The sequence below is a fragment of the Arvicola amphibius genome, chromosome 8 (assembly GCF_903992535.2).
Source record: "Arvicola amphibius chromosome 8, mArvAmp1.2, whole genome shotgun sequence".
NCBI classification, from domain to species: Eukaryota; Metazoa; Chordata; class Mammalia; order Rodentia; family Cricetidae; genus Arvicola; species Arvicola amphibius.
Genome location: NC_052054.1, coordinates 74,985,623 through 75,011,642, shown reverse-complemented (window position 1 = coordinate 75,011,642; position 26,020 = coordinate 74,985,623). Strand labels below are relative to the sequence as shown.

The 26,020-nt window shown below is 54.0% G+C and overlaps 2 protein-coding genes across 6 annotated transcripts; both read right to left on the bottom strand.

Annotated features, from left to right (window-relative positions):
- Positions 1–145: 145 nt before the first annotated feature.
- Positions 146–21,276, bottom strand: Arhgef1 (Rho guanine nucleotide exchange factor 1). 5 transcript variants are annotated; one of them, XM_038339930.1, is made up of 31 exons: positions 21,108–21,276; positions 16,162–16,209; positions 15,979–16,059; positions 15,526–15,639; positions 12,284–12,382; positions 12,052–12,094; positions 11,591–11,837; positions 11,253–11,282; positions 11,022–11,121; positions 10,792–10,888; positions 10,678–10,713; positions 10,224–10,364; positions 9,635–9,740; positions 9,015–9,026; positions 8,048–8,215; positions 7,599–7,744; positions 4,985–5,131; positions 4,637–4,719; positions 4,350–4,475; positions 4,083–4,197; positions 3,900–4,000; positions 3,559–3,636; positions 3,151–3,226; positions 2,765–2,932; positions 2,023–2,110; positions 1,849–1,935; positions 1,495–1,562; positions 1,329–1,415; positions 825–979; positions 653–752; positions 146–494 (listed from the first exon to the last, which is right to left on the bottom strand). In XM_038339930.1, exons 2-31 carry the CDS (start codon positions 16,186–16,188, stop codon positions 484–486), a joined length of 2,937 nt encoding a protein of 978 aa, XP_038195858.1. In that variant the 5' UTR covers positions 16,189–16,209; positions 21,108–21,276; the 3' UTR covers positions 146–483. The 5 variants fall into 5 exon arrangements, with proteins under 5 accessions (XP_038195858.1, XP_038195856.1, XP_038195857.1 ...); XM_038339928.1 differs by having other exon boundaries at positions 15,976–16,059; positions 21,108–21,275; XM_038339929.1 differs by lacking the exon at positions 21,108–21,276 and adding an exon at positions 19,820–19,983 and having other exon boundaries at positions 15,976–16,059.
- A 1,158-nt stretch (positions 21,277–22,434) lies between these two features.
- Cd79a (CD79a molecule) lies at positions 22,435–25,675 on the bottom strand. The gene is made up of 5 exons (XM_038340551.1): positions 25,565–25,675; positions 23,985–24,284; positions 23,667–23,785; positions 22,938–23,006; positions 22,435–22,802 (listed from the first exon to the last, which is right to left on the bottom strand). The coding sequence occupies exons 1-5, from the start codon at positions 25,623–25,625 to the stop codon at positions 22,689–22,691; spliced, it is 663 nt and encodes a 220-aa protein (XP_038196479.1). The 5' UTR covers positions 25,626–25,675; the 3' UTR covers positions 22,435–22,688.
- Positions 25,676–26,020: the final 345 nt, after the last annotated feature.

The window sequence follows — 26,020 nt, the reverse complement described above, 5'->3', positions numbered from 1 at the left end:
ATGTGCGCCCCACCCACAATATACTAACTAAAAATGTAAGACAAGTGAATAAATAAATGGGCAGCCAGAAATGAGCCAAGAGTCACAGAGATGGTGTGGGTCAGACCCAGACACGGGGCCCCATCGCTCTCACGTACACAGACAGTTCCTTAGATAATATATATTAAAAATAAACCTCCATTCAGGGTATAAAAACAGAGCAAAGGCACTTGGGGTGGGGGATGGAGGGGTAACCCCCCCATAGGCAATACTGAGATGGCCTGGAAAATGGGGATTATGGTGGTACTCTGGGGGTGAAGCCCTGAGCCCCTGAAGCGAAGGCAGGAGGGAGAAAGGCAGAGGCCAGTGTGGGAGGCAGGGACTCCAGCAGGTCCCCTTATCAAGTGTGGCCAGTCTCCCTCTCCTCAAGACCTCTGGGGTGTGAGACGCTGTGGCAGCCACGGGGGGGGGGGGGGGGGGGAGGAAGACCCTCGCATCCTCTCTTCACGAAAGGCCTGAGGGTTATAAGAAGCAGACAAGGAGAGATGGAGGAAAGGGGTTGAGAGAGCAGTGGTAGGGAGGGATGGACTGAGGCAGATGGGACAATGGGACAGGGTATCCTGCCTCCCTCCAGCCCCTCAGAACAGCGCCCTGGTCCCAGTGCCCGACTCACTTGTCTGAACAGAGCGCTCAGGTACAGCCAGGCTAGGTGACAAAGTTCCGCTAAGTTGAGACAGGAGGGGTCTCAGGCGACAAAACTCTTCCTCTAAGTCCTGGAGAGGACCACAGATGAGGAATGCCTTTCCTTCTGCGGCCTGCCCCGAGTCCCCTGGCCCCAAGCATACCTCCAGCTGCTTGACAACCTCCTCTAGGCTGAGCAAGTGCTCCTGAATCTGTGCTGAGCCTGGGGGACCACCACCAGGCCCCCCATCCCCATCCTGGGGGGGCCCCAGTCCACTGTCTTCCTCGGCAGGCAACAGGAGCTGTTTCAGGGACAGCACTGGCCAAGGCAAAGGGGGACAGGGTCATGAAGGCAGAGGGCTTGGGATTCTGGCTGTGTGCAGAGAACTGGAGATAAGGGTCAGCGGGGAACTGAGGGATGGAGGTAGATATCATTCAAAAGGGTTAGGATGGGGCAGGGGACCTGAGGTTGGAGAAACTGAACTCAGCATCCAGGGTGGGAGAGTAGCTGAAGAAGAAAGACCAACATGGGCCACAGGATGCTGTGGGCAGGGCAGAGTTTCTTGATTTGTGGACAAAGAGAAATCTGAAAGACGGAGCCTTTCTCTAGTTAAAATTGAGGCACTGTTGAGCTAGCTCCTGGACCTGGAGGGACAGAGCTGGCCTACCTTTCTGCAGGGCTGTGGCAGCGAGCTGGCCCTCTGGGCCTGGTCTGCAGAAGGGCAGGAGATCGCTGAGAATGCGCTCTGTCCGGGCTGGGGAGGCAGACAAAGAGGGAGGTTCAGGTCCTGCCTGGTTTCCAGTGACCTCCCCCCGCCAGACCTTCGGACTTACCATCAGCTGGAGGCATCTCTCGGCCTCCAGTGCCATTCTCTGAGCTGCTGAGCAGAGGTTCTCGGGTGCTAGGGAGGGAAGTGACGGGTGACCAACCCCACATCCCGGTCCCCAGGGAGTGGCAGGGGTCGGGCCAGGGAGTGGCAGGGGTCGGGGGACAAATAGCTGGAGGAGGAGGAGGCCTGAATAATAGGAGACAGAGGCCTAGAGACAGGAGGAGGCCATGATGGAGTCAGCACACACATACATGTACACATGCTTATGCATGTGCGTGCACAGAGACAGGCTGGGGCTCAAGTTCTGTAGATGCACAGGGACATGGTCTCCATTCCCTGGTTCTCTAGCTCTCCTTACCTGCTTGGGCTGGGCCGGGGCTTGGGGCGGGAGGCAGGGGCAGGGACCTTTAGGGATCCGGCAGTCTCAGTGATGAGAGTACACCAGCTGGGGAGACAGGCCAAGACCAGAGGCATTCAGCACACCTGAACCCTGTGCGGGACACACACCTTCACACCATCTGAGGACTCTTACTTCTTGCGCTCTGACGATGTCTGTGCCACCAGCTCATATATTTGGGCCTCCTGGTCCCAGGTAAAAATGACGTAGAAAGCTTTGTGATCTGCATAGGGAGGGGAGAGACAGGGCCTGGTGCTGAGGTTCCTAGTATGGACCCCTCTTGCGGCACTGTCTACTACTTTTTCCTCATGCAATATAGTTCCCAGTCACTGTCCTGCTAATACCAAGGTTTTCCTCCAAGGCCCATCACACCAGGCTGGAGTGCTTAGGCAGCCTTGACCTGCAGAGACCCCTCCCCGAGCTCTACCCACCATCAGTGGCACTAGCACAACTTCCCAGCAATGCTTGCCAAACTCTCTGCCCGGGGTTCCACCTTATGTCCCAAGTACATGTCAGTGTTGTGAAAAATCTCCACGAGGCAGACTATGCTTCTCTGTAAATGTAGGCAGTTCCCTCTATTTTTATTTATTTTTAGTTTCTTTCTTCCTTTTCCGACACAAGGTTTCTCTGTGTAGTCCCGGCTGTCCTGGAACTCACTCTATAGACCAGGCTGGCCTTGAACTCAGAAATCTGCCTGCCTCTGCCTCCTGAATGCTGGGATTAAAGCCACACACCACCAAGCCCGGCTCTACTTTTAGTAGGTTAATTTCAAACTCAAGCCACCACATTTGCCACTCTCAGTCCCACCCATTTCGGCCTTGTGTAGACCTTTCTCAGTCTCTGGCCCATTCCACTCAGACAACTTGGCCCAGCTTACCAGTGGCCACCTCTCGGGTCATGGCAGAGGTGAGCCGGAGCACAGGCCGCAGCATGGTCTTGCCGTCAGGTGTGGGTGTGAGTGTCCGGCTGTGTGACTTAAGCAGCAGCTTCTCGTCCTGGCGTTGAAGCAGCAGGAGCAGGTCGTCCAGCAATAGCACGTGGACCTCTTTGGGTGAGGCACCAGGATGACACCTGACCGCTATGCCCACCAACCCCGCCCCTCCTCCCCTGGCTGGAGGGAGCACTCACCAGGATGACACCTGACCGCTATGCCCACCAACCCCGCCCCTCCTCCCCTGGCTGGAGGGAGCACTCACCAGGATGACACCTGACCGCTATGCCCACCAACTCTGCCCCTCCTCCCCGGCTGGAGGGAGCACTCACCTACAGCCTTGTCTTTGGTTACCCGCCATGTCAATGGACCTTCATGGACCAACTTCTTCTTAGTGATGTCCAGGTTCTAAGGCGGGAAGGAACCATGGTCAGCTAAGTGGCAGGAGGGGATACAGAAGGGAGAGGAAGGCAGCAAACAGAACAGCCAAAGACCAGGGAGTGCTGTCAGGGGTCACCATGGTCAGCTAAGTGGCAGGAGGAGAGAAGAGAAGGGAGGGCAAGGTAGCAGGCAGAACAGCCAAGGACCAGGGGGTGAAGTCGGGGTCACCATGGACACACATCTGAGAAGGAGGTGGGGACAGAGGTTCCCTGGGTGCATTCTCAGCTGCACTATATGCAGGAACCCATGGGCAGCAGGGCCAAGGTGAACTGAGGGAAGGCAAAGGCCACTAGGTTCACCTTGAATTCGCTCAGCATGGGGTCACTGCTCTGCTTTAGGTGAGTCAAGTCCAGACGCCGCTGGTAATCCTTGAGTCTCTAGAGCAGAGAAAGGAAGGGTTCCAGGGGGCTAAACCAGGCAGAGGCGCTGCCCTCAGTGACTCCAAGGTGGGTGAGTAAGCAACGAAGCAAGGCCAATGTCCGAGGGACAAGCTGAGGTCCAGATCAGTCTCTCTCCCAGCAATCCCAAGAGGAAGACACTAAGGGATAAACGACCCTTGGACACTGACTCCAAGGAAGCAAAGGCTATGTCTGATCTCTGAGCAAGGTGAAAGCATGTCCCTCGCCATGCCCGGGCTCACCAGCAGATCCTCCATGTCACGAACAGCTTGGTTGACATGGTGCAGAATCTCCCGGCAGCACTCTGCTGCACGTTCCACCTTCTCCCGTTCCGCAGGCTCTTCTGCAGGCAAGGCCAGAGGTGTAAACCCCCACCGTGTCATGTCCTGGCGCAGTGGCCATGGTCAGAGGAAGGCCTGGGGTACCTGTGTTCTGCCCAATGCTCTGCAGCAGCAGTGGGTACTTGGTCAGCCGCTGCATCTCAGTGGGGATCATGTCCTTTAACTGCAGTCGTCGGCACCGAGGGCGGCTCTCGGCTTCCTGGGGAGCGAACAGCACTGAGGTGGCCCAGGGCCACGCCTTTCTCTCCTAAGACCCCAGAGTTCAGCTCTAGCCCTCCTCCCTCACACGCAGAAACCCTGATGTTTGTGTGATATGTCTTGATCAAACCCGGGGCCTGTGTCCCACCTCACCTGCACAAAGGCACAGAACCGAGGCTCCTTGCGCTGCTTGACTTTGAGCTGCTCTAAGGCGAATGACTGGCGGCTGCAGAAGCGGGAAGAGATCTTCTGGAACCACGAGCCCTCGGCACCATCGAACTGCAGGGAGATTCAGGCAAGGGAAGGTCTCGGGGGGGCTGTCAAAACAATCTTGTATAGCAATGGAAGCTAAAGTGGGACAGGCCGGGGGCCCAGATAGCTGGGGGATGTAGGGAGGACACTAAGAGGCAGTGTCTGGGGCCATGCAGGGGCACCCTCACCCGGGCCAGCAGCACATCGCCAATCTCCTCAATGAGGTAGCCGCTCTCTTGTCTCCGCTTCATCAAGCGATCGAGGAACAGGGCTGTGGAGAACACAGGAGGTGCTTGGTTGGCACTTAGAAGACTAAAATGCCTGCTTAGAGCTGCTGCTGGCTCAGGCTGCAGCTCTGTGTCTGACTCTTGGGGTTGGTGAACTGGCATACACATGTCATGTGTGTGTGTGTGCACCTCTGGGGTGTGTGCTGTGGGGGTCAGAAGTGTTTGATCCCTAGGAGTAGTCTGGCAGGTACTCAATGGAGGAGGCCCAGAAGAGGGAGCTGATGGAGGGTGTGGATGGCCGGCACTCACAGTGCACCTCAATGAGTTCATCCAAGCTGGGGAAGATGTTCTGCAGTTCCTCCAGAGGGAAGAAGCCCCCGTCCGCCATGGGCTGGTAGAAGAGGTCATGAAGCACCCGCAGCATGCGTACGTGAGCTGCCTCTGTCACCAGCAGCTCTGTGGGCCCAAAACCAGGAAGTATCACTAGGGAGGACGCAAACTCTAAGGGAAGGATCGAAGGCAGGCTGCAAGAATGGGGAGGTTGAGGAAGGATCCTGAGAAGTTGCTGAGGTCAGAATACACTCTGGATAGAGTCATTACTGCCTCACTTAGCCACTGAGGAAAGACAGACAGACAGACATACACATACAGACACACAGCTATCTACCTATTGACAGGGACTCTCATGTGGTACAGGCTGGCCTGAAACTCAAGTACCTTCTACGTCAGCCTCCCAGGTGTTGGGAATACAGAAGTCTGGCATCACACAATGATTCCTCTAATACAGGTTGGTAGCTTCAGGTCCAGGGGCAACCCCACTCCTCCACACCCAACCAGTCACTGGGTACCTCAGTGAGTTTTAGGGGCACACAAGTCTGCTAAGACTAAATGCACTGTGTAATGATGATGATGATGATGGTGTGTGTGTGTGTATGAGAGAGACTGTGTGTAAGAGAAGTGTGTTGGGAGAGACAGAGTGTGTGTTGTGTGTGAGTGTAAGAAAAGAAAGTGTGTGTGAGTGTGTGTAAGAGAAATGAGAGTGTGAGAGTGTATGTGTGTGAGTGTGTGTGTAAAAGTGTGTGAGACAGTGTGTGTGTGTGAGGGGCTGGAGAGATGGCTCAGAGGTTAAGAGCATTGCCTGCTCTTCCAAAGGTCCTGAGTTCAATTCCCAGCGACCACATGGTGGCTCACAACCATCTGTAATGGGGTCTGGTGCCCTCTTCTGGCATGCAGGCATACAAACAGACAGAATATTGTATACATAATAAATAAATAAATAAATAAATAAATAAATAAATAAATAAATAAATAGAGTGTGTGTGTGAGAGTGTGTGTATGTGGTGTGTGTATATGTGTGAGAGACAAGACAGACAGACAGAAGGTATGTGTGGGTGTGGGGTTTCCTGAAGTCTGGTCTGGTCTTGCACTGGCTTTGCAGCTGAGGGTTACTCAGAAACCCTGACCCTCTGACCTCCAGCTCAAGTGCTGCGAGCGCAGCGTGCGTCCTGGTCTCACTGCCCTGAACACTATTCCTGGTAAGGGCAGCTGTGTAAGCTAATGGGGGGGCGGGGTCACTAGACACATGCTGGTATTTCCACGGTGGCTACAAAATGTCAATGAAACACAAAGCGCAGTCCTTGGCTGTGGCCACCACACTTTGAGAGCTCCACAGTCAAGCCAGGCCTAATGGTGCAGTCCTGTAGGTCCAGCTACTTAGGAGGCTGAGAGAAAAGCATCTTGAGTTCCAGGCTAACCTGGGCTATAGGGTGAGACCCTGTCTCACAAAACAAAAGCCAGAGCCAGGCCTGGTGGCACCCAACTGTAATCCCAGCACTTAGGAAGCTGAGACAGGAGAATCAGGAGTTCAAGGCAACCCTGAGCTACACAAGAAGTTGGAAACCAGCCTGGTCCACATAAGACTCTAGCTGAGAGGCTGGAGCGATGGCTCAAAAGCTGAGTATACTGGCTCCTCTTGCAGACTTCTAGCCCTCACATGGCTGCTTACAACCATCTGTAACTAAAGACCCAGGGACACCAGGCACCCACATGTAGATAAAATACCCATACAGATAAAAATAAGCAAATTAAGTCAAATACATACAAATGAAAAAGTTAAAAATGGCTGGTTATGTTGGCACACCCCTTTAATCCAGCATTCAGGAAGCAGCTGGATCTCTGTGAGTTCAAGGCTCTACAGAGCTAACTCCAGGACAGCCAGAGCTACACAGAGAATCCCTAATCTCAAAGAAACAAAAACCAAAAACAAATAAACTGAAACCAAAATGCCTAAGAGGAGCAGAGGGGGAGCAGCTTCATATTGTTTCTGGCTCCTTTTTGTTTGTTTGTTTGTTTGTTTGAAGAGACAGAATCTCTTGATGTAGTCCTGGAACTTGCTATGTAGTCTAATCTAGTCTGGAGCTTAGAGATCTGCCTGCTACTGCCTCCCAAGGGCTAAGATTGAAGTGAATAACCTTATTTTAAAAAATTACATTTACACATACATACATAGTATGTGTGTGCAAACGCATGCATATTCATGTGCACACCATGGCATCTATGTGGAGGTCAGAGGACAACCTGTGGAGATGGCTCTCTTCCATCATGTGGGTGGGTCCTGGCGCCTTTTACCCACTAAGCCACCTCATGGGCTCTGGCCTTGAACCTCTGATTGTCTTTTCCTTTGGCCTCCTGACCTTCCCCAGGCCATCCCCAGGGATGACAGTGCTTGTGCCTGGCTCCTGACATCAGCATTGCTGCACCATTTTTGGAAGCATGGCTCTGTCAGCGGCCCTGGCTTTCCTACATCTCTTCTGCAGCTGTGCATCCATCTGTCCTCTGTTGGGAGGCTGCGGCTCTCATGCTCCCGTCTCTGCCTCGGCCAGCATGGCATCCCTACTGCTGCAGGACTCTGGGTGGAACTCACCGCTGATGACCTCTTGCCGCTTCACTTGGCTTTTGGGCAGGCTGAGCAAGGTGTCTGGGGGCACGAGTTCCCTCCAGCCGGGAGGTTCCTCTGGTTCCAGTTCCAGGCCTGACCGTCCTGGCTCCCCATCATCTCCAGGCTCAGGGCTGTGGACAGAAGCCTTGTTAGGCCCCAGCCTTGAGCACCCCAGGGAGCTCTTGCTCCTTAGTTACAACCTCTCAGTGTCCTTGACATTTGACGCCTCTAGGTGACCCATGACATAAACCAATCAATCCCCAGATCTCTAGACAGCAGTGTCCCACCTCCCAACTCTTCAGAGGCCTGTACTGTCCATAACTGGCCCTCAGCAACCTAAGTCGTTGGCTAGCTATTTCCTTGAGAGTCTACCATCAACCCACCGCCTCCCAACTATCTAGGCTTCCTCAGTTAATGAGGGAGAAGTGACGTACGTGGCTCGTCGGGTAGGGCCAAGCACGGCCGTGGCGGAGCCGGGGTCCATGTCCACGTCGCTCCGGGAGCGGCCCCCACCCCGGCCCTTAGCCCCGAGGCTGCCCCGGGAAGGCCGGCGGCGGTCACTCACCCGCAGGCTCTCTGAGCGCCCCAGACGCCCTGATAGCCTGGACCCCGAGGCCAAGGACAGAGTCAGGCAGAGGCCAGGGCAGAAACAAGGAGAGACCAGGACAGGGACAGGACAGACCAGGACAGGGACAGGGACAGGGACAGGACAGACCAGGACACAGACAGAGACAGGGACAGGGGAGACCAGGACAGGGACAGGAACAGGGGGCAGGGGAGACCAGGACATAGACAGGGGGCAGGGGAGACCAGGACACAGACAGGGACAGGACAGACCAGGACATAGACAGGGGAGACCAGGACATAGACAGGGGGCAGGGGAGACCAGGACACAGACAGGGACAGGACAGACCAGGACACAGACAGGGGAGACCAAGACAGACAGGGACAGGGGAGACCAGGACAGAGACAGGGGGCAGGGGAGACCAGGACAGAGACAGGGGGCAGGGAAGACCAGGACAGAGACAGGGACAGGGGAGACCAGGACAGGGATGAAACAAGCAACAGAAGAGAGAAGAGAGTCAGAAGTCGTGGGACTTGGGGAAGTACCTGGGGGTGGGAGTGGCCAGGAAGGGTAATGGGTGTGGGGGGGAATGGAAACCAACTGTGGCCCACAGGACTGGCCCACAGAACTGACCCCCTCCCTTCCCTGAGGTAGAGGTGGGGAAGAGGGACAAGGAGAAAGGAGTTCCATACTTAGCTCAATCGGGAAGGTGACATACCTACCCACCCCTCCCCTCACAGGGGGTGAAGGGGAGGAGGTGGCCATGGGTAGGGGGAGGGGCTGGGAGAGATGGGGGAGGGCTGGTCCTCCCCCCCACCCAGGGCCCAGGCACCCACCTCTTCCACCTTCTGGGGAGAGAGGGCACAGGGTCAGAGGTGGACCAGGTGTGCCCCAACCCAGCTCCCTAGCCCCACCAAGGGGTCCCCAAAGCAGCAGCACAAGGACGGGCAGGGGGCAGAGCCTGCCCCCCAACTGTGAGGGGGACAAGGCCCCCAGAACACAGCATGGAGCACAGAGGGGCAAGGGACACCAGGAGCTGGGCCATGAGGGAGGCAGAGCTTACTGAGAAGAGGGGGAGGATGGAGAATGAACAGGTGAGAGAAGCTGAATGGGGAGGGGGAGAGGAGGGGAAGAAAACCTGGCCAGAGGGAAGGCCACAAGAGAAGGGGAAGGAGAAGAGAAAGAGAAGAGAAAGAGAAGAGAGAAAGAGAAAAGCTAGAGAGAAAGAGAAAATAAAGAAAGAGAAAGAGAAAGAGAAAGGGGAGAGCAACATAGAACAAGGGAGAAGGAGAAGGGGAAAGAAAGGGAGGAAAAAGCAAAGATGGAAGGAAGGCCCAGAGGTAGGCAGACGAGAGGCCAGCAGGCGCAAACTGCAGCAGCAATCCCAGGCACCCACCCTGGTCCCACTATGCTGCCTCTGCCCTGCCCAGGCCCTCCCAGCACCACAGGCGGACACCTCTCTGTCTCTGCATTCTCCTCCGTGCTCTCTGGGGCTGCCAGGGGTTCCAGGCTTGTAGGGCCTTGTGGGAGTGTGTCCCCCAGCTCCTGGGGGGTATCCCCACCTGTGGGTAGACGAGAAACAGCTGGCTGGAAGGCCTCTGACACATGGTGAGGTCTACCCTGACTGTGCACTGGGACAGCCCTGCCCAGGAGACAGTCTGATGGCAGGGCTAGGAGGGATAAGGTTCATTGGCACAGCACTTGGCTAGGACCCGTCAGTGAGGGTTAGGGCTGTGGCTCAGTGGCAGAGGGCTTGCCTAGCAGGAGTAAGGGAAAAGTTTCAATCCCCAGTGCTGAAAACCCCCAAAACAACAAAACAAGAAACCTAGTTTGGGGTGAGGAGACACGTGCTGGGACAGAGGTCAGAACCCAAGAAGAAAGCTGTGGAAAGGGTAAACTGAGGTAGGGGGAAATCACTACTCCTGACCAGGAACTAGAAAAAGATGCTACAAACAAAGGAGAGATTCCTAATGGAGACAGTGGCTTCCATCTGAGTGAGGGCTGAGGGGCTGGTGCCATTCCTGTCCCGACTCTGAAACGCTCACCAGGTTCCCGGTGGTCGGGGCTGTCCACAGACAGAGGGTGCAGAGAGACTCCTGGGTTGTCCTGCCCAGGAGTTCCAACAGTCCTGTCCCGAGAAGGCATACCCAGGCCTCCCTTCCGGTCTGTAGGGCCTGGCTTTTCACCTGGGGAGGCAGCAAGGAAGAAGGGAAAATTAAAAAAAAAAATAGAGGCCTCAGGTCCCATCTGCTACCATACCCCAGGGGAACCAAGACACTGTGTTCTTAGCCTTCTTAATCACAGGAGATCCTCCTTTCTTGCTCAAGGTTCAGGGACTCCCTACAAACAATCTTCTCCCTCAGACACAGAGGTCCAGGCCCAGCCTCCTCCCTCAGACCCAGGGGTCCAGGCCCAGCCCTCCTCCCTCAGACCCAGGGGTCCAGCACCAGCCCTCCTCCCTCAGATCTAGGATGGATACCCTAGCTACGAGTCCATTACCATCAACCTCGACCTTTAGATGTCGAAAATCTGGAGCTGAAACAAAAGAATGGGACAGTGAGCTGGAATGGCTTGGACAAACAGGGCATGCAAGGCTTAGGCTAGCCGTCGTACCAGGTGGCTCTCCCCGGTTCCAACGAGCAGGGTCTAGGATACTGCTCAGCCCTTTCTTTGTCTTGGGGGGTTCATCTGACCGCCGATTGCCCATCACCTGTGGGAAGAGGAGGAAAGGGAAGGCTAACATTTCCAAAACGATACAAAGCCGAAAAGGACTCCAAGTGTTCAGTCTCTAGGCTTCCCCAGGGGCAACGCAAAGAGGAGAGGGCCAGACTTGACCTCAGCACCTTTTTCCGGAAGAAGTTCCTCCCTGACTTCTTGTCCCCACTCTTGGTCCGAACTCCAAGGTGGCGCATGTACAGGCTGATGGCAGTGACCACAGCGGCACTGAGGGGGAAGACAGTGAGGTGAGGCCCCAGATACAGACAGACAGGAGCGAGGGTGGTGCTCCAGGGAGCACAGCTCCCCACAGCCCAGACCATCCGCCATTCTCGCCCAACACTCTCCAGGGCCATCACCTCTTTTCTTCATCTGTAGAGATGGTATGTCTGCAAAGAGAAGAAAGAAACCTACAATAAAACCATGAAGCCTGGCTTCCTTGTGCACCAGGGCATACTTCCGGACTGCTATCTCTTTAATAAACAGGATGAGAAGGGAAAGTGGATTAGGAGGGCCTTGGAAGGTCCATTCCAGAGGACAAGTGCTAGGCCCAAACGTGTGACCGTGGACAAGACCCAGAACCGTCAACAGAACCGCAAAGCTCTAGGAATTAGGCTATTCTTGTGGTGCGAGAATAGAAACACTAAGCCTCTGACAGCAAGGAGACGCACACGGGCGGGACTCCACGGCCACTCACTGCATCTCTTCCAGGTGGGAGAGCAGCCGCTCTGCGACATGCCGCTCCCTGGCCTCGTAGTTGCTGCGGTCTTTCCCGATCCATGGTTCCAGCAGGCTCAGCTCCTGTTCCCAGGGCGTCATGCCCATTAGCCGCTTGGAGCGGAAGTCCTCCAGCTGACGGCTCACGGCTGCCTGCTGGCTCTGCACCACTTCTTGCATGAACCGCCTCTGGACATCCTCAGAGATGAGGTCAGGCCGTGTGCGGTCTACAGACATGTATGCAAGGGCTGGTGTTCATGTTCAAGGGGGCCTGGCTCCCACCTTGGATCAGCGTCCCTACCCGCCCACAGATTCCAATGTTTCCCTGGAGTGCCGCCACCAAGAACAGATGCAGGAATCATGGCTTCCAACCCAGGACTCTCCTGGGAGGCAAATCCCTACCAGAGATCCTCCTTAGCCCCAGACCCCTCCTCTCCTTACCAAGTTCAAAAGCGACGTTGGGAGGAACTGGCACCCGCAGAACCTGCTCAGAGGAGACAGGAGTGAGTGGCAGGAGATACACCTCAGGAGGCCTTGGTGGGAAGGGTCTGAGGGAAGACACTGGGGAGGGCCAGGGTTGGCAGTCACCTCCACAGGTGGACACTGGGAGGCGCACTGTAACTCCCCAGAGCTAAAAAGGGGTAAGGGATGGGTGGTAGGAGGTGTCTCTTACCGCAGTCTTCTCCAGGAAGCTGTGATAGAAGTCGAGGAAGGCCTTCTTGGCTTCTTTGGGGCCCAGTGAGCTCAGCATGTCCGCATGCAGGCAGCAGAGCTGGGGACACACGGAGTGTGAGTCTTTCCTGGCCCCACCAATCACACGCCCTCTTTGGAGAGCCTAAGTGGTTTTCTGACCACTGGATGTCTGTGGGGTCCGAACATGACCTCTCCTGTGAAGTACACCCTGATTCCTCTACCCCAAACACCAACTCCACAGCATCGATTTTCCTTTGCAATTCTTACTAGTCAGCTAGTCTGAGAATCTGGGGTACCCAGAGGCCATTCTGAGCCCTTCATACACATTCAAGAACCTATCACTATCACACTTTGCAGGGAGCACTGAACCAGGGACGGTGGTGCACGACTGTAATCCTATCACTTTCCAGGTAGAAGCAGGAGGATCGGGAGTCTAAGGTCATCCTTGAGCACACAGTGAGTGAGGCCAGGCTAGGCTACAGACTCTGCTGCCTCTAAAAAGCTGTGGGAAAATGGGAGTTCAAGCTGAGAGTGTTGGCACAGGCCTATAATCCCAGCCTGGAGAGTTCAGGCAGGAAGACCAGGAGTTCAAGGTCTCTGTCTCAAAAAAATAAATCACTACCACGAGGAAGGAGAAAAGCAACCTCAAAATACAAGGTAAAGCCAGCATCACAGGCACACCCCAATGTTCTGGAAACAGAAGCAGGAGGACCACTGCGGGTTCAAGGCCAGCCTGGGCTTGAACAAACCAAAGGAGGGGCTACAAGAGGGTTCAGAAGGGAAAGCACAGGCATCATGGGCATCATGAACACCCAAGTCTGCAGCTCTAGCTCCCATTAAAAACTAAGCCTGGCAACCTGCGCCGGGAAACTCTGGAGGCAGGTGCCTGGAGCTCACGGCTCAGTCAGATGAGCTCCCTGATCATGAGACCCTGTCTTAAAAATAATGTAGCAAGCTGGGCTGTAGTGGCACGCGCCTTTAATCCCAGCCCTTGGGCAGAGGCAGGAGGATCTCTGTGACTTTGAGGCCAGCCTGGTATACAGATCAAGTTCCAGGACAGAGAAACCCTGTCTTGGAGAAACAAAACAACAAAACACAAAACAAACAAATAAATAAAAATTAAGAATATAATTTAAAAAAGAGGAAGAACACAAAGTAGAGAGAGATCAAGGAAAGACACCCAGCGTTGACCATTGGCCTCTACACATGACACACATACATGTACCCACATGAGCACATACATATATCACGTAATACATTAGAATGTTAAAACAAAAATAACGAGGGTTGGGATATAGCTCAGTGGTAGAGTACTTGCCTAGCACGGCTAAGGTCTGGGTTAAGTACTTCATAACAACAATAAAGATACAGGCCTGCTCAATGTCCCATGGCAAAGCTGGATTCAAAGGCAGGCAGCTTGTCTCTGACTGTCTAGAAATACTGTGAGCAGTCTGGCTGGGGTGCAGAGTGGGTTCCGATTTCTGTGTGCTCAGACCAGGTGCAGTGCACACTGAGAGCTGAACGGACAGACAGACGGACAAGCGGGGCTCACTCATTCACGCCAGGCATCTCCTGAGGTTGCCTGTGTGCCAGCCTTGGAGGGGTGACCCTGGAATTGCAGGACTCTGCCAGTCCTGGCTCTCACGGCTGCTGCCTGGTGGCTGACGTGTGCTTGAGGACTCACTCCAGTGCAGGCAGAACTTTTTATATTTATTGGTTTCAACAGATCGATGTCTATTCTCATGCCCACCCCCAAAATGTGGTGGGGGTGCAGAAGCTGCATAAAGACAACATCCACAAAGCCAGAAGCCATCTGGGTCACCTCAGTTTCCACATCAGAAGAACAGAGCAGTTAGCATGCTTTTCTGAAGGAGGTAGGTGGGAAGATTGCGTCAGTTTCTCAATTTTCTAAAGCATGGTATCAGGAAAACTAGCCCCAGCCTTGCAGTTCATGTCATTTTTCTTGAGACAAGATCTCATGTAGCCTAGGCTGGCCTTAGACTTGCTATGTAGCTAAGGATGACCTTGAACTTTCTTTTAAATAATATTTTATTTCATGTGCATTGGGGTGAGGGTGTCAGATCCCCTGGAACTGGAGTTGTAGACAGCCACCACATGACTGCTGGGAATTGAACCCAGGTCCTCTGGAAGAGCAGCCTGTGCTGTCTCTCCAACCCAACCTTAAACTCCTGATCCTTCTCCCTTCTCTTGCTGAGAGCTGGGTTTATAGGCCTGGGTCACTACGTTTGTTATGTGATGCTGAGGCTCAAACCCAGGGCTTTGTGCCTGCTAGCCATGTATTCTACCAACTGAGCTATACCCAGCATGCCCTTCTCTCTTCACCTGTGGGTGTTCCAGCCCTTCATTTCTTTTGGTCTCTTAGTTTTCTGGGGGAGTCAAGGTATATCTTCATGTAGTGCAGTGTCCCGGGTCACCTCCTGGCAAGTGGCTTGCGCTAGGTGCTACTGAGCCTTCTTAGGAAAGGATCTAACCTCTCCCACCCCCCCACCAGTGCTGTAGTTTCTTGCTAAATCAGGGGGCTGAAGTTTTCTACTCTATAGGTGTTTCTAGACCACATGGCTCTATATCTGCATCTCCCAGTATCTCCCGCCTAGCCCTGAGAGTTTCTTTTATTTGAAGCCAGGTCTTGCCTCAGTTGACCATAAAGGTGTAGCAATCCTCCTGCCTCAGTTTTCCACATGCTAGGATCACAGATGTCAGGCTAAGCTCAGGAAGTTTCTAGGTTAGCAACCACATGGGGTTTGCCTGGGTATCTGATTCTGAATGTCCATGGTGCACTCCAGGTCTGAATTGGCTAACAGCACCAAATTCTGAATGCCTGACTAGTGACACCAGCTGAAAAAGCCTTGCTGGGTGCCCCTCTGCTCCCCCTGGGTGAGCAGCAGGGTTACCAGTTAGAGATGCTGTCATAGGCCTGGAAGAGGACTGAACATGGTTTCTGCCAGGATGTTGGGTTCCAATGACTCCTAGTGTATGTACTTAGGCCTTGGTTCACTGCTTTCTGAGGCTCAGGGGGGCATCTGCAAGCCTGTGTAGATCACATGCCTGCTTTTTCCGTCTTGTCTGTGGTCCTATTTCTCAAGCTCATGCTGTGTTCTGGATTTTCCAGAGTCTCTTGGCTGATCCTCACAGCTCTCTGAAAGTCTGATCTGCTCAACCTCATTGCTCCTCTGTCCCCCATACTCCCTCCTGCATCCTTACCAGGGGTCCTGGCTCAAACTGCAGGGCCACATGCTGCAGGAGGGCCATGAGATGGGCCGGGCGTCGCTTTACCTGCTCCAGGCTCTGGAACTGGCTGTTTTGATCTTCTGAGTTCTGGAGGGTAGAGACAAGGGAGCTGAGTGCCACAGGGAAAGAAGAGGCCTCTCAGGCTTGCCCTACCCAGTCCCTGGCACTTCTCAATGGCTCCAAGACAGGGAAGATCCTGGGAAGCGTGGGTGGATATGTCTACACTACAACCCTGACAGTAAGGGCAGGTAGCTGGGAAGAAGGGATGGGAGTCATACTGAGGGGTTAGTGATAAGTCGGGGCTAGAGGAATAAGGGTGGGAATTGGGAGATAAGGAAGGTACTAGGAAGAAGACAGAATGACAGGCGAGCTGAGAGTGGACACATCAAAGGATGGAGGACTTTCCCACCCTCTCCTGCTCACCACCTCCAGCTCATTCTCAAAGTCCTCATCCTCGGCTCCGATGATGCTGACGGGCATCACGCCAGGCCGGGGAGGCCCTGGGGCCTGCAAAGGGGAGACAGGACTTCAATCCCCAGGGCTCCCCACATCACAGAGTACCAGTGTCCCCTCACCTTAGATCAGCTCTCCTCCTGGCACTGCACTCACCGCCCCTCCGGCGGCGACTTCTCCCATCTCCGGGACTCCTCCACAGGGCTGCAAGAGGAGGAGGAGCAGCGGTTAGGGAGCTGGCGGGAGGAAGTGCCTGAGGCTGGGCAGTTACTCACTGATTCCTGGCCCAGGTGCGGAAGGTGAGTAAACAGCCCCCCCACCCAGCCGCCTTAGCTCAATGGAGCCTCTGTGTGGCCACAAAGAGCCCTTCACAGGCCAGCTGAGGCGGGGAAACCGAGGGCAGAGAGCTGGGGGGGGGTACGGGTGCTAGAACCCAGACCATGGGTCCATGGGTGGGCTGGGCGGCTGTGGGTAAAAGCCACCAATTTGGGTCACTAAAGAAGGAAGAACCAGCAACCCAGGGGGCTGGCTAGTCTCTAAAGGGGCAGGACTTTGAAACAAGCAAAATTAATGTAAAGATCCTTAAGGAGAGTGTAGGAAAAGTAAGTTGGGGCGGGGCGGGGAGCTATCCTCTGATCTGTGGCAGGCCTGAGCCAGGATATTGCCTCTGAACCCACCAGCCCCATTTCCTGTGACAGGAAGTGACAACGGTGAACCCCCAACCTCCAACACCCTCTACGCAAGAAAACAAAACTGAGCCCTTCTCTGTAAGGCTCCTTGAGCTCTTTGAGCACAGCGGTTCCCAGCTTTCACAGCTATTGTCCCAGAAAAAAGATGGGCAGTGAGCCCCAACAGTGCACTCTCAGGTGGGTGCCGTCCCCTTCAATCCAATGTGGTAGTGGCTCCCTGGAGTCCCTGTCTCTACCCCTCCTTCCCATTTCTGCCTGCCCTTCCTCTGGCTCCCTATGTCTCCTCCCCCATCTCAGTACAGCTGTCCTTCCACGGCTGGTGTCGGTCCAGCTCCAGCCCCACACTGTGGTGTCTCATCTTTCTCCATCCCTTGTCTGCCCCATCTCGGTTTGTCTTTCCTAATTTCTCCCTGGGTCGGTCCAGCAGTATCTTCTAGGCCCTAACTGGTCTGACTAGTGCTGTGTGGATCGGTGTCAGGGAAGGAACTGTGGAAAGAGGGGTGGGGTGGACCAGTGGGGGGTGGGTCCCCACACCCCAAGCTATTTATAACTCTGGCTGCCTGAGACCCGCCCTTCTCCCTCTTCCACGCCCTTCTCCCTCTTCCACGAGCCTCCTCCCTAGCACTCACTCAATAAGCCATAGCTGTGATTCTGGTTTCTGAACAGTGATGCTTCCTTCCTGGAGCACCCAGGAGTAATCCCTTGGGGGTTTGCCCAAGCAGGCATCATTTGTATCCTTTCTCAGAAACTGTATCTGTCCACCTTAAAAGCTTGGCTAATTTCAAGATTTGAACATTGTTGAGTATTTAATAAATAAACTTGCAAACCAAGATAGCAAAGTAATAGTAATTATTATGAGAGCTAAACTCATCTGGTATTTAAGAGTTGCTCCAGGTATATATTGGTTATTTATTTATTTATTTCTGAGACAGAGTTCCTCTGTAGCTTTGGAGCCTGTCCTGGAACTCGCTCTGCAAACCAGGCTGGCCTTGAACTCACAGAGCTCCACCTGCCTCTGTCTCCCGAGTGCTGAGATTAAAAGTGTGCACCACTACTGCCTGGCATTCCAGGCATATATTAACTCAGTTTTGTTTTCTTTCCTTCAAGACGGGGGATCTCACTCTGAAGACTGGCCTCAGACTTGAGGCCATCCTCCTGTCTTGGTCTCTCAGTTTCTGGTATTATAGGTATGAAGCACCGTGTCCAGCTCTATCAATTCCATTACCTCCCCAACTACAAGCATCCCATGCTATGCTCAGCCCCCTGAGAAACTGTTAATGCTTCAAAGACCATCCTGCCAGCCAGACCTTCTAGGCCAAAAGCAATGAGCACAGACCTGGAACTCCCACACTTAGCAGTAATATCACTTAGCAGTAAATATCTTCAGCTGAGAGATCCCAAAGGGCCAAGGAAGGTTTTAGTGTATAGCTCAATGACAATGTTTGTTTGGCCTCTAAGAAGCCTTTAGTTCTACCTCCAGCAGCACCAAACAGAGCAACCAAATCAACCAAAGAGAACAAACCCATTTCTCTTAGACCTACACTCATCTTCTCACTCTTTCTTCCTTCCTTCCTTTCTTTTCTGAGACAAGAGTTTCTCTGTGTAACAAGCCTCAAACTCAGAGAACCGCCTGTCTCTGCCTCCCCAGTGCTGGGATCAAAGATGTGTGCCACCACACCCGGCTCTCAAGTGTCTTTCAAATGACCCCTTACCATCTCATGCTTAAGTCTGTATTAACTCATCTCCCCCAAAAAAAAGAAGCCAAGGAAGGCACACAGTTTGAACAAATGTCCACTGCTAGACCTGATTCCCACACAGCTAACACACGTTATCTCCACATTCCTCATGACAACAGCATGGACCAGCTGACATCCGAGGTTTCTCAGTGTGTGACAGACACAGTAGCGCTGGCACACACACACCTTGGTTCCACACAGGGCTCAGGCTCTGCTGACAGGTGTTCATGCATTTAATCTTCTTACTGATCCATTGAGGTCAGCATTATTTTGATTTGTTTTATCTGGCTCACTATTATTCTTATTGCCATTTTACAGAGGTGGATATTGAAGCATGGCATTCTTATAAGCGAAAGAGTCCAGATTTAGATTCAGGCAGTCTGGCTTCACATTTTAAACATTTAGCACACTATACAGCTTGTTTTGTTTTGTTTTTCTGAGACAGGGTTTCTCTGTGTAGCTTTGGAGCCTGTCATGGAACTCACTCTGTAAACCAGGCTGGTCTCAAATGCACAGAGATCCACCTGCCTCCGCCTCCCGAGCGCTGGAATTAAAGGTGTGTGCCACCATCTCCTGGTTACACTGTACTGCTTCGAGGCACCCCCACCCTCAAACACAAACACAACCTTAGGATGCTAAAATCTGCATCAATGCTCTGAGACACATCAGGTCTAATGGTGCCTGGGGAAGTCATGTGGCTGCTGTGGCCTCAGCAGTCACCCAGGATGGATCCAGCAGCTCCAGAAGCCTGGGCTTGGAGAGGGAGGGTTTGAAATTTAGGATACAGGTAAAGCTGGAAAAATGAGACAACTGACAAAGTCTCCTTTGTCCGGCAGATGGAGCACTTTTCACTTAGGGCTTGGGGAGGGGGTGGGGGGCAAGGGCAGGTTTAGGGTTATGCAGTGGGGGCTTGAAGAAGTAAGAACGTAAGGGCGCCTGGGTTTTAAGAGCTCAGGGTCCCCAAGTCTTTCGATTGGATTGCTCAGGTCTCCAAGAACCTCTAGGAAAAACCTAAATGAGGCTTCTGGAATGTATATGACCCAAGAATCTATTTGATAGAGTGGGCCTCAAGAAACCAGATAGATGATTTTAAAGGTTTATGGAACCTCGATAGGGGTGTGTGCTGAGTTTTGTAGGGCCCTGCTTTGATCTAGGAGAAGCCCGTGTTTATTAAAAGTCGGGTTTCCGTGAAAGGATTCCTGAAACCTGGAAGGTATGTAAGAAAGATCTTATAACCTATGTAACGTGGCGGTCTTCACGAGCCCTAAATCTTACACCGGACGTGGCTAATTTACACAGGCGCTCAGTACTACAGCGATTGTGGCAGTATGGACGGCAGGGAAGACGTGCAGGGTCAGGTTTGACGGCAGCCAAGGCTGCGGATCTCACCTGTCGGATGGGATGAGAAGCCACTGCAGCCCCCGGAACCGAAGCCTCCGCGCCTGAGCTCAAGGTTCCCCCACCCGCGCCGCAGAGTCGCTCTAGCCGAGCCAGAGGCCACCTTTGAGTCCAGCTCCACTCCTCCCTCTGGCCGCTCTAGCCCGCCTCCTACCACTCTCCGACCTCTGCAACTCTACTCCTCCTGCCGGCCGCTCTATCTCTCCACGGCGCCACGCTGGCCCGATAGAGCCACTCTGGCCCGTCTAGGAGGGCCCGCGTTTCCGTATCTCGACTGCCCCTGTCACTCTCCCGGGCCCCACCCCCTTTGCGGGAGTGGTGGTTGGTTCCAGCGCCTGGTTAGCGCTCAATCTCGGATCTCCAAGTTGCTCAGGTGCTAAGTGCCTGCCTACTCAGACCTCGTGTGGGGTCTTCCCACCTTGTCTACCTCTCCATCTCGGATCTGTTAAATTCCCAACGCTGTATACCGGCTCCCTCTGTCACCCCTGTCAAATCCTCCTGCTGTACTTGGGAAGCAAAGCAAAGCAAAACAAAACAAAAAACACCCATGCGCTTGAGTATATCTTTCCTCCCGACAGATTAACCTGCAAAAAGCAATGGCTTCCCTTTAGGACTCAGTCTTCCCATCTGTTCAGTGAGGATGTTTCCGGCTCACTCCCCTACAACCATCTCCCAGAGTATATAATTAATAACCCAGAAAAAAAAAAAGCTTTCTGAGACGTTTTCAACGATCTGTAACTCTCAGCTTCATAATGGCCCGCAGAGACACTGTTTATTTTAAGTACCTCTAATTAAGCATCCATGATCTCTACGACGAGGAGGTACGACCCCTTGGACCTCAGATTCCCAACTGGTAAATGGGTGTTATCGTTCTGAGCTGCGCTGAACAGTGGGTAGTCTGGGTCCCAAACTATTTCATCTCTATCTATTTGCCGTGCACTCGACAAATGTCGCCTTCCCCCTCGTTCTCTCTCTTTTTGGTATTGTTTTTCTTTTTGAGGCAGGGTCACGTTAGGTTGCCCAGGCTGGCCTCGAACTAAGGGCAATTTTCCTGCCTCTGCTTCCCAAGTTCTGGGATGACAGGCGAGCGCCACCACGCCGGGTTTTCTCTTTGCTCTCTTTGACAGATGAGAAAATAGGCCCGAGGAATAGAGGCTTGCAGGCTCACTGCCCCCCACCTCCGAGGCCCTCGGCGCCGGGTCCCCTCCCTGCTCCTCCCCATCCCTCCCCCCCCGGCTGCCGAGGGGGAGGAGGCCGGGCGGGGCCAGGGACGATGTACCTGGTGTCCGCGGGGAGGTGACCGGCGGGGCGCCCGAGGTCGGGCTCCGTGATCCCGGGCCCGGCGTCCCGGCTCCGGCTTCCTGGCTCCAGCGGGCAGGAAGTCGGGGCGTTTTTCCGGAGCCCCCGCCCGCCGCCCCTCCCCGCTTCCTGCCGGCGCCCCGTGCCCGCCCGGCACCTCGGCTTCCTTCCCCTTCTCGCTCTCTCGCGCGGCTCCTCCTTTCCCCGCGGGTGCGGCCCCACCCGGCCCCGCCCGGCTCCCCTTCTTCGCCTTTGTCCTCCTCTGCTGTCTTCTGCCCTGCTGTTGCCCAGCTCCTGCTCTGGCCCTTCCTCTTCTCTTTCTCTTCTTAGTTTGTGACAAGAACTCACTGGGTAGCCCTAGCTGGCCTTGAACTTGCTCTGTAAACCAGGCTAGCCTCGAACTCACAGAGTTCCTCCTGTCTCTGCCTCGGATCGTAGAGGTTAAAGTTAAAGGCTTGCGCCACCATGTCAAAGCTCCACTCTCTTTGAGCCCCACACTCTCGACCCAGCACTTTCCCCGGAAGCTGTTTTCCTCCCTGGCCTTTGCTTCTTCACCCCGCTACAACCTTTCTGCTCCTTTTATCACTGTGCGTCCTTTTCTTGCCGCTGGGTCTCTTTCATCCTCCCAGATCTTAGGCTCTGTCCTTTCCCCAACTGTTGTTATCCCTCAGGCTGCGCTCACTGGACAGCCAGTTTATGTCTGCTTCTCGCCTTGCCTTCTAACTCTGTGTCCCTGTCTCTGGGGATTCCCGTGTTTCCTCTTTGCTTCACTCCTGGCCTTCACTGCTTTTCTGCATCTGCTCTTCCCATGTAAGTACCACTGGGTCACACCGCTGTGCATCTCTCCACCATCCCCAGGATCTTGACAGAAACACTCCAGATCTGCCTAGACAAATGAACCCACGAGGGAATTAAGTCCGACCCCCAGGAAATGATACCTCATGTTTGCAGAGCTTAAATATGCATAATAATTTGGTAACACCCCCCTGGCTCCCCCTTTCTTAGGGATATAGGGAGGGTGAGGCCCTATTAAAAAAAAAAAAAGCTAAACCAACCCTTCATTTGGGGTGGGGACTTCCCCAAGAGACTTCCTGTTTCTTGGAGGGATGGGGGTTGGGGGGCAAGACTAACTGTCTAGTCCCAGATGTCAGAAGTGGGCAGGTGAGAACTTAGGTCTCAGGGAGGAAGGGAACTTGGGCTTCCAGCTCCTGGTTGCCTGTTGAGGAACAGTCCTCATGAGATCCACGACTCCTGCCAAGGGCTGCTTTAGGAAGGATTTATTAGCACTTAAGTGGCCATGACAGATCTGGGAGGAGGGGGTGACACTAACGAGGCTGCTGTAATCAGCTCCCCTAGAGGCGCGATTAAGGGCTCATTACCCACTGGAGAGGGAACCCGGGACAGACTTGGGGAAGGACAAGATTAGGTGGGAGAGTAGGGTGGGGTAGTCTGGAGGCAAGGGTGGGACAAAGACTGGTAAGGGAGACTCCAGGGGAAGAGAAGTGAGGCAGGGATATGTATGGCAGGTGGGGACAGAGCACAGCAGGATGGGGGATGTCAGTCATGGCTTTTCCAGCTGGACATCTCCAATGTGGAGACTGCCCACATCCTGGTAGGTGCCCTGGAGTCCCCTGGAGATGTCCTCATACATAGAGCAGTCATCAAGATTCAGGCCCTGCAAGGAATAGAGTAGATATCAGTACCCTGGCAGCTGCGGTCCCTGTTCCCAGTCAACCCCAGAGTTTCCACTGCAGACCCCCCTTCCCTGTACACCGACCCCCTCTGCAGCACCACCCCATCCAGTGCCCACCTCATAAAGATTTTCATCTTCATAGTCATCTGGCATGTCCACACCAAACTTCTCGTTCTGCCACCGCTTCTGTAGGTGATGATTAGCCTCAGTGAGCAAGAGGGAGGTGAAGGGTTTTTCAGACCCTCACATACCAGCAAGTGCTTTATCAGAAAGATGAATGGACAGGGGGATGGCGAGATGGCTCAGAGGTTAAGAGCACTGGCTGCTCTTCCAGAGGTCCTGAGTTCAATTCCCAGCAACCACATGATAGCTCACAACCATCTGTAATGAGATCTGGTGCCCTCTTCTGGCCTGCAGGCATACATGCAGGAAGAATACTGTAATACATACTAAATAAATAAAGCTTTAAAAAAAAAGAGTTAACACATACCTGGCATTTGTTATTCAATTTTAAAAAAAAGTTGCCTTGTGGCCTAGGGAGAAGTAGAGGCTCTGGAGGAACAATGGTCCCCTTTGTCCCTGGTCTTGGCTGCATTTGCAGGGGACTGCTCTTCAGGTGGGGCAGGAGGAGAGGGAGAAGGTATCTAGAGAGGGCCAGTGGGGACATAGTGACACCCTTTGAGTTCAGTACCACTCACAATTTTCTTGCTACATTAGGGGGTACTCTCAGTCTTCCAAACTTTGGAGGAGGAACCTCAGAATCTAGAGGACCAGCTAGACACTGGGAGTCATAGTCCAGGCCCAGGCAAGCCCAGATGACTGTGGGGTGTCACTTGGGGGACTCACCCTGAATAGTAGCAATGTCCCTGGCACTACCGCACAGAACAGCAGGATGATGCCCTCGGCTGTGATGATACGGTTCTTGGTGCCTTCCCCCATGTCCAGGAAGGGTCTAGGGACTGGCTCTGCGAAGACAGGGAGTCTCAGTGTCCCCTCCTCTCCCAGCCCTGCCCCTTGTGAGGTCAGGGAGCCCTGAAGCTCCCTGCCCGGTGAGAACCTGTGTGCTGCTAGCTGAGGTCCAGGAGGGAGGAACTGGTTCTGCTCGCAAGCAGTGTGTTCTGGATGGAGCAGGGAACCCGAGGGGCAGCGTCCCTTGCTACTCACTACGCACTCGGAGGTAGGTGCCGCAGGAGAACTTTCTCTTGCCGTTTTCTTCCACTTGGCATCTGTAGAGGCCGCTATGGCTCTTGTTTACATTAGGGATGACCAGCTCTTCACCTCCAAGCCCCTGACCAGAACCCATCAACACTGAGGGGATGGAGCTGCTGGAGTTGTACGGAAAACCGTACCACCACGTGATATTAGGTTTGTTGCCATTGTGCTTGCAGACGAGGCGGGCCTCATCCCCCATGTTCACTGTCACTGATGGTGGAACGTCTATCTTCAGGGCCTGGCATCCAGGGCCTGTGGAGAGATGAGAACAGAGAAGTAGGTCAGAGACTGGAGGTGGCCCTGATTGCCCCATCCAGAGCCCTTCCTTCACACCAGTGCTCTTGGGAGTGTAGAGGTCCTGATTGTGTTAACTCCTCTAGAAAGAGAGTAGATGCTGGGAGAGCTGCCTTGTGGCATCTTGCCACCATTGCTCCATTGCATTTTGCTTTCCTAACACCAGCAGGGTCCTGCTGTAGAGAGCGCCCCGAAACCTCTCAGAGACTTCCCCTTCATTGGGAAGGAATGGGCGCCATTATTCCCAGCCCTTAGGAACCTCCCCAGCCTGGGGTGAGGGCCCAGTTTAGACCCAGGGTGGGCAGGGCAGGGCCCAGCATCACTCCCTCTATTGGAAGAGGTGGTACTCCCCTCCTGCAGCCACCCTGAATCTGTCCTTTTGTGCCTAGGCTGTTTCTGCATCTGCAATTTAAATGTCAGCTTAGGGATCAGGGACTGAACTCTGTCTGGGGGGAGGGAGCTCAGAGAGACAAGGGTGGACTGGTGGCTATGGTGTCCACTCTGTGTTTATCTTGAAAGCCCCGTTATCAGCCTCCCCAGGTCCACATTGGCTTGTGGCCACCTTCCTGAACATAGCAGGAAAGAGGAAGGCCAGAAGTGAGGAAGAAAAGCTGGAGGAAGAAGCTGCTGGGCAACTTCATGGTAACGGCTCAGACAGCAGCGCTCCACTCCCAGCCGGTTCCCAGCATCAGCCACTTGAGTGGATGACCTTCCCCTCTTCAAGCCTGGTCAGTGTGGTCACACTTGGGTGAGGGAGGGGAATGGAGTCTGATGAGGCACGCCCTCCCTTTCCCTTGGGGACACCTCCCTCAGTCCACACTTACCTCAGTTCCTCATTCTGACTTATGGAGACATGATTTTGTGTTGTGGGGCATGATGGGCTTGGGCCTAACAGTGGACTTTGCTGAGCCTCCTCCAACCCATCTGATACAGAAAGCCGCCCCCTTCCCCTGGCGCTGGTTCCCTGTTGTTGCTCCTTTTCTTTAGGAATAGGTCTCAGTAAGTTGCCCAGGCTAGCCATGATAGAACTCATTATGTAGCCCAGGCTGGCCTCAAAAGCAATATTCTTCCCTCCTGCTTCAATCTCCTGAGTTCTGGTATTACTTTAAAGGATGTGCACTGTGCATCAATCTGTCTGGCTTCCCTCAGCTTCTGGCTCCACTATCCACCCCTCCCGTCAGCGGCACCCCCAACCCCCCTGCCTTCCAACGCCAGTACCTTCCCTTTGGCCACATTACCTAAGCAGGCTTCTGCCAGGAAGACAAGAAGGAGAGGCAGGACTCCGAGACCCTCTGACATTTTCTACCAGTGGGTTGGTTAGTCTGGGTTGCAGTAGCCCTCGGGTACCAGATTCCACCCCAAACTCCGCCTCACTTCCTGTTTGGCCCCGGACGGAGATGGGCTCCAGTGGCCCTTATTTGCCATGTGTTTCAGGCCCTGAGTGCTGAGGAACAGTGTTGCACCTGGGCCGGCCACAATTCCCTTGAGTCTCTAGTGCTGGGGTGGGGCAGAGGTTGGTTTAGGCCGCTGAACCTGCACAAGGATCCTGGGAGCCTGGGGGAGGCAGGCAGGTCTACACGCTACTCTCGGCGTTGGCTTCTGATCTCGTTGTTAACACTGGGGCAAACCTGTCAGCTCCCCCCAACCTTTTCTTTCCAAACCTACTTTTTCTCTTTTTCAAAAGAGGTTGGCCT

Coding starts and splice junctions, on each gene's coding strand:
- Arhgef1 (XM_038339928.1), bottom strand. CDS start 16,188: ATGGGAGAAGTCGCCGCCGGAGGGGCG. Junction 11,838..12,051: donor CAACGTCGCTTTTGAACTTG/GTAAGGAGAGGA, acceptor ACATGTCTGTAG/ACCGCACACGGCCTGACCTC. Junction 9,741..10,223: donor CCCCGACCACCGGGAACCTG/GTGAGCGTTTCA, acceptor GTCTACCCACAG/GTGGGGATACCCCCCAGGAG.
- Cd79a (XM_038340551.1), bottom strand. CDS start 25,625: ATGTCAGAGGGTCTCGGAGTCCTGCCTCTCCTTCTTGTCTTCCTGGCA. Junction 24,285..25,564: donor CCTGGCAGAAGCCTGCTTAG/GTAATGTGGCCA, acceptor ATCTCTCCACAG/GCCCTGGATGCCAGGCCCTG. Junction 23,786..23,984: donor CACCTACCTCCGAGTGCGTA/GTGAGTAGCAAG, acceptor CTGTCTTCGCAG/AGCCAGTCCCTAGACCCTTC.